Genomic DNA, 11,359 nt, shown 5'->3' on the forward strand with positions numbered 1-11,359 from the left:
CGTCTATCAGATGTCCAGACACGATACCTGACTGCCAGCCACATGAAGACCATGCTCTTCGGGGTGGCTCGACATCTCCAGATTGCATCGCTCAAGGGGGAGCTGATCTCGCCATGGCAAAGCATTTTGTAGGTGGACTTCGCCGAATACATGCCAGAGGCAGACCACGACCAGCTGAAAACGTCTGAGGCCGTGACGTCTCTGGTAACACTGTTGACGGCGATCCATAACTGCAGGCACTCAACCGCTCCACGCGTCGCCAGATTTCCTGAGAAGTCAGTGATCCAAGCGTTTCCAAGAAGGCCTTGCTCAACGGTTCTCGCATTGCGAGTTCTGGTCATCACGGTGAGGCATAATCCTGGGGCGAAGTCGCTTGCCGCTCGGCCATTCATCCAACGATCGCGCCAAAACAAAGTATTCCTCCCATTCCCGACCTTGATGCATACCAAACTATCAAAAACCTCACGCGCCTCCACATCCTTGATCATGGGCAGCCCCTGCCAAGGACGGTCTGGGTCTGCATGGCTTAGCACTTCGTGTGCGCTGGGAGTGGTTGAGGAACTTAGCGACATTGGACGCTAGCCACATCGACACCCGAGTGTGCCATTTCCTCCTTGAAGGCGTGGTCATGCGCTTGGCCGTGCTTGCCCCTCCTCGGTGCCGGGGGAATCTCTAGTATTAGTTCACCAAACCAGGCAGCGGCGGTGCCATGACGTCATGTTTCTTTCCTGGAGGCGTTGCTTTGGCTCCGAGTGGGCATAAACGGACCCAAGACTATTTGAAAGCCCTGACAAAAAGTGCCAAACAATGTCAAATAGTGTCAAGTAAGTGTAAAATACGTATAAAATACATCTTGCCTTGCGGTCGCTCGGGCAACAGGGAGGGTAGGTCCACCCCTGCGAGGGGGTTCCCGATGTGGCATGGAGATGTTGGGCTTGCCGGTCTCTCCGACGAGACTTGATCGCAATGTGTCGCTTGTGTTGGCTACTACTCAAGACGAGGGTTTCCAGAGCGCTATGTATGCCATGCCCACACTTCCTGGTCGACGGCTTCCTCGACTTTGGTCGAACCCTGCCTTCTTCCCGTCGATCCTCTATGCGCATGAGTAGGGATACATTGGTCCGGGTAGCCTCGGAGTGGTTGTAGCGCTTTTGTGGTGTTTTGCCTAGTCGTGACACGGTCTTGAGACTTGGTGCCTCCTCTCGTCGCCATTCTTGGCGGAGGTTGGACAAGGTGCCCTTTGGCGTCTAACTGTACGTTTTAGAAGGGTGTTGTAGATGTTTGCTGTGTCTTGGGTGAGTGTGGTGCTGTACCCCCATTTGGCGTTGTTTTCTCTTTGTAAGCTTAATACAAGAACGCGCACATCTCACGGATTCTGGAAAAGAAAACGATTAGAGCATCTTCAGTCGCGTCTCCCAAAAGCAAATTTGGGGCACGCCGGACAAAAAAACGGTTCCAGCCGCGTCCCCTAAAGCCCAATTTTGTCGGGTGCGCCCCGATACGGTGTCCGGCGCCCCGAGCCCGTCCCCGTCCCACAGGGGACGCACCGGGCACGCCGGACACAACGAAAGTGAGGCGGGGAGTGGCGGGGCCGACGCGTTAGCGTCACAGGGAAAATTCGTCTCCCACTCCCGCCAAATCCCGCCCCTCCCGCCACATCGCGCCTATCCCGCCGCGCACTTCTGGCCTCCCAACACATATCCCGCCACCGATTCATTTCTCCTATCCCGCCGATTTGTTTCTCCCTCCCGCCGTCCACCCGCCGCCGCTACCCTCTCCCATTCCATGGCGTCGCCGACAGCCCCCAAAAAGATGGCCAAGAAAGCGGCCAAGAAGCCGCCGAACAATGGGATGAAAGGGGCGAAAGCGCCGTTTGCGTAGCCGCTGAAGGCGCCGCCTCCGAAGAAGAAGCCGGAAGGATGGACCGATGATCAATGGCAGCAAGATTGTCTGCGCCGGAAGATGGCGACGGCGGAGCGGAAAGGACGGAGGGCGGCGGAGCAGGAGAAGAAGGCTCTGGCGGCACGCCAGCACCAGCACATAATGGTCGGGTGTATCGCCGTCACCAACGCGAGCCCATGGAGTACGTCCGTGCCGTCGTATGTTCCGAGAGTGATCTCTCCTTCGACATCCGCCTTCTACAACGACGGCCCCTCCGCCACTCCCGGGTGCGTGACGCCTAACTTGTCGCCCCACTACCAGGATGCGCTGCCGCATGGCGGCTTCAACCCCAACAATCTCTACTCCCCGGCGTACGAGCAGCGCGAGCCAGGACCCGGTCCGGACGCTGACCCTTTCACTGGCCGCAGGGGGGCGCTCGAATTCGACGGCGCCGGTGCTGAGGAGGAGGACGGGGGTGAGGACGAGGAGGACGAGGAAGAGGAGGGGGTGGAGGACGACGACGAGCACGAGGATGAGGACGAAGAGGGCGGCAAGGAAGAGGACGAGGAGGGTGCCGATGACGATGATCTCGTGGAGGTAGACGCGGACGGCGTGAGGACGAAGAAGAAAAAGAAGAAGAAGGCGTCGGGCACGCGAGGCCCCAAGTGGACGCCTCTGGATGATCAATGTCTGTGCGAGTCGTGGGCGATGGTGAGCCATGACTCCATCATCGGCGCCAACCAAAAGTACGGGAAGTATTGGGCGAGGATCAAGGCCGAGTTCAATGAAGAGGAGCCAAAAGGCAATGTTGACGCGATGAGCCATCATCCAGGCGTCGGTGAACTCCTTCCATGGGTACCATCACAACATAGTGGCCAGAGCCGACAGCGGCGCCGATGTCGCCCAACTGGTACGACTCTTTCTTCCATAATCTATAGCGCCTACATTGTGTTCGATGAAATGATTCTGCTTCCTTTGGTTAGTTTGACAGGGCCATGGAGGTTTACCGGAGGAACTCGGAAGGTAACAAGTCTTTCGCGCTGATGCATTGCTATAGCAAGCTCAAAGTGAACGAGAAATGGCGGTTGACGCGCCTGTCGTTGTTCAAGGGGAAGGACGCCATTGATCTGGATGCGCCGCTGGCAACGTCGGCATGGCGTCCTACTGGCAACAAGGCTGCCAAGGCTGCCTTGGCCGACGCCGCGTCGTCTGAAAAGACGCAGGCTTCAATCACGAAATGCCTCGCCGACGTCTCCTCGACCTTTCTCCCCCGCCACAAAAAGGCCGACGGAAGGTGGCGGAGCTGCTCAAGAGGCAAGAGGAGAAGTTGGAGCTCAAGAAACGCAGGGACGGCATGTCCCTGCTGAGAGCTTCGACAGAGGAAATGTCTCCCCGGACGCGGGCGGCGCACAACTTCTTCAAATGCCAGATCCTCGACGACATCGAAGCCAAAATGGCGGCGGCCGACGCGGCGGCCCAGGCAGCGGCATCAACCGCGGAGCAAGAGCCGGTTGACGCGTCTTCTACTGCTACACCTGCGTCGGCCTCTACGACGGCGACGGAGCAGACGGAGCATGCACAGCACCGAGCAGATCGCGACGAGGTCATCGTGATCGACGGGCCTGCGTCGACTCAGGATACGTCGCCGTCGCCCAACCCCTTCTTCTAATTTACCATGCATCACCGGTCTGTAATATGATCACGCGCTCAGTACTTTGATCGCCGCTACTCTGATCGCGACGATTGGAACGATTTCTTTTGAATGCAATAATTTGAATTTCTGATTGGGGCCGTCATTTGGGGGACGCGGCTGGGGAGCGACGTCCTTCAAACGCGGCACGAACAAAACACGTTCTCCAAACGTTCGATCCGGCGCTTTTTGGGGAACGCTTTGGGGGACGCAACTGGAGATGCTCTTACCCGTGAATTGCATGTGAAACTGAGTGGCCTTATGACACAGGATTAAGTTAGCCCTAAATCCAAAGTAGCCGAAACGTAGACAACATTGCATTGCGAGTACAAGGACAAAGCATGGAAAAGGGGGAGACTTGTATAGGATCTTCTTCTTAGGTGAGATTGTAAGATCAGATCATAAAAAACATATTTACGAAACACAAAAAAATCAAACAAAATTATACAACATACTTATGGGCTGTATCTACAACTCCAAAAAAAAATCAGCTCAAAACTCAATCTACTTTTAGAGAAACAAAAAAGATAAATTATATTGTGAATAGTGTCAGCTTTGGGTGAATAGTATTTCACACTATTCATTCCCAGATTTATCTTTTTTGGCTCTCTAAATGTATGTTGAATTTGAAGCAGCGATTTTTTAGTGTTGCATATATAACATAGATGTATGTAGTCAAATATTTTTGAGAATTTTTGAACAAGTTTTTTATCTTCAAAAATTTGATCTCATTGATTCTATCTAAAGCAAGATCCCACCCAAGTTGTCCCGTGGAAAAAGGGAGACGGCAATGAAAGCAAATATGGAGCAGCACAGGACAGTACGTAACGTATCTCCAAAACATCGCAAGCTGGAAGGCGCCGGGGCAGTTGGAACTGGGGCACCACCCAGCCAACCAGGCGTCAGACGAGACGCGGCCCTTCGGCGCGGCGAAAGGCCAACGGTAGACACACAAACACAAGATACTGTACGCCTCGGGGACGACGTAGGGGGCCACCGTTGGGGCCGGCCGGCCAGCCAGCCAGCGCCGAACGGAAGGAAAGATCCGTTGGCACCGGTTCCAAAGATGGCCCAAGATTCCCCTCTCCCCGTCCTCGTCCACGTCGGAGACGAGGATATTCGACCGCGCGGAGCGAACATTCCTCCGACGGGGAAGAATCTCACATCGATGCGCCGCGCTGGCTGCACCTGCACGCGAGTAGTGGTTGCCTACTTGCCACTCGTCGCGAAGCGCGCGCGCGCGCGTGATCCGCCAGTCGACACCAGCTCTTTTCTTCCTACCGATGGCGATGTTTACTTCATTACTTGCTAATCTTTTCTCCACGTGACTTGATCTGGTAGCGGATTTGAGCTAATGCCAAATCTTATCTTCATTAGTCGTGTCCCACTGTGGATGTACTGTTCTGTTCTGGCCGCTGACGTGTCCTGGTAGTTGGATCAACGAAGCAACGACATAAATTTCATTTTTGATTTAGCCTCGGTGTCTGTATTTAGGCCCTCTTTCATTCATTCACTTGATTTTCAAAATATGATTTTGTAAAATATCTAGTCCTTGGAAATTTTACATTGGTTGGATGCTACTTCATAGATTTTGCACGAATTCATTTGCGCTAGATCACAAATAAAATTTTGCATCCACCTTGACTGCTCGGAAAGAATCGTACATTTTTATTTTTCTACATCTACATTTTAAAAATCATGCGAATAGAAAAACACCTTGGGCGAAAATATCATACCCAAATAGAGGTGTTGTCGAGAACAAAACACCTCTACTTCCTCATGCTTGAACAACCCCCTTATTGTGATGTACCCTCACGCCCGCCCTCCCCTCTATACAGGGGCGGAGCTAGTGGGAAAATTACCCTAATGCATGTTCAAGAGCTTGCCGCATTGTTAGTTGGAATTATGCCTCCATGAAGCACTTTCTTGGCATAACCTGACACACTTGCCTTATTAAGCTCACTAGTAGTACTAAAAAAATGTTTGATCATGATGCATGTCCATCAGGGTAGCCCTATAGAGCTCCCCTGCCTCTCTGCCACATATCCTTGTTAGGCTTCTCACATCAACATCAATTGACATAGTCCATCATTCATCAATAGTGGCAAGTAAGGGCACCCACTAATCTACCACACTTCATTAAGACATCATTGTAAAGAAACTATAGACCTGTGGCATGGGTTTCTCGTCGGCTACCATGCATGTTTTCATCGACGCCGATCACCACCGTCCTCTTTATATATCAACCTCGTCGGTTGGCCCCCTCCCCATTCTTTCATTCTTCCATTCTCCTTCCTCGCATTCTCCTATGTTGGGTTGACCTCCCTCCGTTTCGGCTGGTCACGCGCTATAATTATGGTAAGGTGAAATGTTATCAGAAGACTCTCTTATCGATAGCGCACACACAATTAGCACATACAAACCATAAGATCAAAACTTAAACACCCCCACACGTTATAAATTTCGTATGATTGAATGTGCTTCTTAAAATGGAAAGCACTATAAATAATTAGCACACATACAATCAACATACACAAGGCATGCTACCAAAACTTAAAGCACAACAAACCCTCCCTCTTAATATGTATGTGTGTTGAAAATGCATTATAACTAGCTAAATGAAAACAAATTATATGAAATTGTAAGCCGAATCAAAATGTGTTTGTGGTTGTAGCATAGCGGGAGAGCCTATTGGTATGCCTAAGCGATAGGGAAGTTACACGCTTTGAGAATAGTTTGATGTGGGTTTGTTGTGACAATTTTCGCTCGGTTTTCGCCAATTAACTTAGGTAATTCTAATATCCTTAATTAATAGTTAGGGCAAAAATATTGCCCGCATTTAAACCTTGTTTGGGACTAGAGTTTCTATGGGGGTTAGTGGAGGGTAATCCCCTAGAGTATTGAGTGAAACCCCTACCTTCATCTAATTCCTCACAAAACCCCATTCTCACTCCAATAGACAAGGGATAGAATACCGGAGATTGAGAAAAGTACACTAAAAATTGGAAAAAGTGGGGATAAGAGAAAATTAAACTCGCTCAATACTCTAGTACCAAACATAATTTTATAAATAAATGGAAATTTAGGGTTTGGTAGGGATTTTCCCCACTAATCTACACAAAACTCTAGTGCCAAACAAGACCTTAAGGAAACATCTAACACTGGTCACTAGATTTTTTTTTTTCAACACATTTGGGCTAAAACCTTTCCTTAGCTGTAGGCTGGACATATTTTAGAACACTTCGTATTGAAGGTGTGCATTAGCAGCGATGCATAAAAACGGGATGAATGAAAAAGAAACCTAAATCGAATTTAACATGCACGAACGATTCTAGGAGTATTTCGATTCACAAATGTGTCTTATTATATTGTCTTACTCACAAAACAGAGACATGGCGTGCAAATCGCAGTGCCATCGTAACAAAATGGATCACGCACGAAGCAATTAAGCTATATGCTATAGCTAGATAGCTCCAAGAAACTACTCAAAGATATCCGATCGACCATCGTCTCACACGTATACCGTATACACATGTCCCTATCAAATGGGTCTACGCTAAGATTACAAGGTGGCGAGGTTAAGCAGAGGTTGTTTGGGACGACGACGATGCAGCCGGGGAGTCGGAACTATCCTCGTCCGTGCTGCCGCTTCTCCGGTCCTCCGTCTGCTTTTCGGAGTGCGGCTGCAAGCCTGACGGCAGTGTCGCCACAGGAGCATATACCTGGGTCGGGGTTCCCGACGCAACGTTGGTGGGCTTCATCTGCGGCTGTGCCGCCGCCGCTGCGGCTGCCGCGGCGGCATACTCCTGTTGGGGAACCCAGATGCAGCTGCCCACCACGACGAACTGCTGAGGGGGCTGTGCTGCGGCGGTGCCGCCGCTCTGGGCCGTGGAGGTCGGCCTCCTTGACGTGTGCAGACGGTACTTCTGAACCCCAAACACAGCAAAATACTGTCAGATCGGACCACCATGACTAGGTACCAGAAGGATGTTATCGAGATAAATAGCTAGGGCATGGATCTCTCTCATGAAGCACACCGACCTGCAAATGGCTCTTGACCTCGTCGTTGGTGAGGCCGTCGACCTTCATCAGCTCCCGGATCTGCTTCGGCGTCGCCACTGCATGCGTAGGAACTACGTCAGTGAATTAATGTGTAGGAGGAAAACCGTACTACTCCAGTACGCATTTATTTGGTTTTTGAAGCTTTCTTGATGCAGCTGGTTGGATAACGCAGAATGACTAAAGAATGCGTCAAGGGGACCGACCGTGGGGCCCGCCGAGCTGCTGCAGCGCGTGCAGGAACTTGCGGTGGAGCTCCGGCGCCCAGCACCGTCGCGGCTTCCGGTTGTGCTGCGACTGCCCCTCTTTGTCCTTGTCTTTCTCCTCCGCGTCGTCTTTGACGTCCTTACGGTCCTCCTCCTTCTCGTCGCTGTCGTCGCTGTTGGGCTTGTCCCCGCTGTCTCCGACCACCGCGGAGATCGCCGGTGCCGTGGTTGACGACGCCGGCACCTCGGGCTCGGCGCGCTTGCTCTTCTCGAACGGGTGGAAGGCTCCCCCGGTCTTGGTGGCGTTCAGGGCCACCGGCTTGCATGGCATCTCCTACAAGAGAGTTCGTCAGGAGTGAGTTGGACGTTTATCATCCGGTTCATCCCTCAACAGTACATCGATCTGCTGTTTAATTCCGAACAGAAACCAAGAGGAGCACAGACAGAAATCTGCGTAAGTTAACGTATGATTAGGTATACCTTGTTAATAGATGACTGCTGGGGCTGCTGGCTCCAGAGCTGCACGGACTGGAGCCAGTCCGGCATGGGCCTCTTTGTCTCCGGCGTTGGTGGGCGCGTGTCGGCCTCATCTTTCTTGGCGACGTTCTCGACCGGCGGCGCGCGCGCGGCGTGGGTGCTCTCCTCCTCGTCGGAGGAGCAGAGGGAGAGGCTGGGCTTGAGCGGGATGAACTCCTCGAGGACGGGCCCGTGGTCGGTCACCGTCTCCTCGCTTGCGACGACGCAGTCCATTTGGCTCCTCATCCCCTCGATTGCTATATACACGGAGGCCAGTAAGAACCTAGCCAAAATGGAAGATCGGAAGAGCGTAGGTAGCGTACTAGGACGTACTCTGGGTGACGAGGTCGAGGCATAGCGGGAGCTCGCGCTGGAAGACGTGGATCTTGCGGCGCTCCTCCTCGAGCGCGAGCAGGTAGTCGCGGAAGCGGGTGCGCGCGGCGTCCGCGTGCACCGACGACGGCAGCTCCATCTCCATGTCCATCAAGGCCTCGTCGGGTGGGGTGGGGATTGATCAGGAAGAGCGAGCGAGATGGGGGGAGAGGAAACGGGACGGGGAAGAGAAGAAGAGGGGGCGTCAAGAAAGGAATCGCGGTCGGGGCGTCGCGTAGGGAGCGAATCTTGCTCTTATTCTTACACGGGAAGGAAGGGAGCAGAGGGTGGGTGGATAGGGACGGACGGAAAATAGGCAGGGTGGTGGAGGCGGATGAATATTCGGCGGGGGATTCCCATTCCGTTGTGCGTGTGGTGGGGCTGTTGCATGTTTAATTGCTTGGGAGGGAGGGAAGGTGAGTGAGTGGGCAGAGGATAAGGCCGACGACTGACGACGACAGGGAGGAGAGGATGCCGCGGATCGATCGGGACGATGCGGAATCTCTCGCGGGCCCGCGGGACACGCTGTGCCGGGCGGGGACCGACGGACGGACGGACGGACGGGGCTACCGGAGATTCCCGCGATATCCTTCCGTTTCCCTCGGGATGTCTCATCTCTCGTTGTGAGGTGCCTGCTCGATCTGTGCTTCATGATTCTAATGGTGGTACTGGTATCTTGATGACGTCCTACAAATATATGCGAATAATCTTCCCTGCGTTTCTCTTGTGGTGTATGGGTGGTGCCTCGCCGATCCCTGCTTGATGATTCCAAGAGCATCTAGCGGATCCCGGGTATCCGTTTGATTTGGAAAATAGTTGCTAAAATAAATTCTTGAAAGAAAAACACTAAGCAGATCCCGTAAAAAGGGCTGTCTGGGATATTTTTATCGGGTGCTGGAAATTAGTCTCTAGAACCTAGATACAGCCGGGTTGGAGGATCGCATTGCCCGCACCCCTCGATAGACGTGTGATTGTGAGCGGGATGGAAATTTCACCTCCACGCCTAGAGCTCATGTGCTGTTGCCTCCGCCGATCTGCCTGCTCCGGCCAATTCCAGCCCTGCTGCACCGTCTAGCCTCCTGTAGGGTATTTATGTCCTTAATATTTATTTTTTGTATTTGGTGGGCTAACTTTTTTCTTCAAGATCATATACATGTTTAGTCCTCTCTCCCTCAATTGGTGTTGCTCCATGTTTGCAAAATGGAAAAGAAGACAAAGGGACTCGAAGATGGAGTCCAGATGAGCGCTACATGGTAGTTCTTCCTTTTCGATTTCTCTCCCTCTTGAGTACGGGACCCCGCACTATTAAAAAGAGATCCAAGTTTTTGGTTGACACTTGGCTCAAATCATCCTTTGTACCATAATTTGCAGTTTTATCTCCAATCATTCTTCCTCGAATATGGGTTTGAAAAATCAGTTTTGTTGATCCTTTTATCACCACACATCAACTTCACCCGGTATGACCGGGACCATGGTCGGTCATACGAAACGTGCAGGTTGCCTCCTTTTCTCTTTGACGTGGATAGCAATATCAGTTTGGGTCGATATGACCGGGCCCTTAGCCTGTCATGTCAGCTGATGAGCGCAGATTGCACACCATTGGAGAACCCCAAGAGAAAGGTATGATGAGCACAGTAGCAAGTTTTTCTTCAGTAATAAACCAAGGTTTAATCGACCAGTAGGATAAATACGTGACTTCTGAAGGTGTTGCTAGCTGACTTGTGACAGGGCGGACTACTAGCGTCAGCAACAACGTGAAACCTGCACACAACACAACCAAAATATTTTCCCCAACTTACAGTGAGGTTGTCAATCTCACCGGTTTTGCTGAACACAAAGGATTAAATGTATAGTGTGGAAAGAGATATTTGTTTCAAGTGGAATTAAAAAGAACAGTGCTTGCAGTAAGTAAACCGAACGGGATGGTTTTAGCAGTGTAAAACAAAGGACCGGGGTCCACAGTTCACTAGAAGTGTCTCTCCATAAAGATAAATAACATGTTGGGTGAACAAATTACAGCTGGGCAATTGACAGAATAAAGACCATACATCACAAGATGATTATTATGAGATTCATTTGGGTATTACAACATAATACATAGACCGTAATCCAATTGCGTCTATGATTAATAATCCACCTTCAGGTTATCGTCCGAACCCCTTCCAGTATTAAGTTGCAAGCAACAGATTATCGCATTAAGCAATGTATGTAAAATAAACAATAGAATTATCATTAGACAAAACATTGTTGTTTTCTCCCTAGTAGCAACAACATATCTACAATCTTAGAAGTTATTGTCACTCTTTCAGAAAACTAGAGGCATGAACCCACTATCGAGCATAAATACTCCCTCTTGGAGTCACAAACATTTATTTGGCCAGAGTATCTACTAGCAACGGAGAGCATGCAAGATCACAAATAACATATGACAAGTATATAATCGATCTCAACATAATATTCAATATTCATCGGATCCCAGCAAACACAACATGTAGCATTACATAAAGATGATCTTGATCATGATAGGCATCTCACAAGATCTAAACCTGATGCACAAATTGGAGAAGACAACCATCTAGCTACTGCTATGAACCCGTAGTCCAGGGATGAACTACTCACGCATCACTTCGGAGGC

The 11,359-nt window shown here is 50.9% G+C and overlaps 1 protein-coding gene across 1 annotated transcript; it reads right to left on the bottom strand.

The window, feature by feature from the left end:
* Positions 1-6,909: 6,909 nt before the first annotated feature.
* LOC124687125 (transcription factor NIGT1-like) lies at positions 6,910-8,932 on the bottom strand. Its single transcript, XM_047220959.1, has 5 exons — positions 8,686-8,932; positions 8,317-8,609; positions 7,837-8,170; positions 7,613-7,689; positions 6,910-7,497 (listed from the first exon to the last, which is right to left on the bottom strand). The coding sequence occupies exons 1-5, from the start codon at positions 8,834-8,836 to the stop codon at positions 7,150-7,152; spliced, it is 1,203 nt and encodes a 400-aa protein (XP_047076915.1). The 5' UTR covers positions 8,837-8,932; the 3' UTR covers positions 6,910-7,149.
* Positions 8,933-11,359: the final 2,427 nt, after the last annotated feature.

Source organism: Lolium rigidum, chromosome 2, assembly GCF_022539505.1.
Source record: "Lolium rigidum isolate FL_2022 chromosome 2, APGP_CSIRO_Lrig_0.1, whole genome shotgun sequence".
Lineage (NCBI taxonomy): Eukaryota > Viridiplantae > Streptophyta > Magnoliopsida > Poales > Poaceae > Lolium > Lolium rigidum.

What these genes read in the sequence shown, in the direction of transcription:
- LOC124687125 (XM_047220959.1), bottom strand. Translation starts at nt 8,836, where the DNA reads ATGGACATGGAGATGGAGCTGCCGTCGTCGGTGCACGCGGACGCCGCG. An exon ending in CCTCGACCTCGTCACCCAGA is followed by an intron (nt 8,610 to 8,685) that starts GTACGTCCTAGT and finishes CCGTGTATATAG; the next exon opens with CAATCGAGGGGATGAGGAGC. An exon ending in AGGTCAAGAGCCATTTGCAG is followed by an intron (nt 7,498 to 7,612) that starts GTCGGTGTGCTT and finishes TTTGGGGTTCAG; the next exon opens with AAGTACCGTCTGCACACGTC.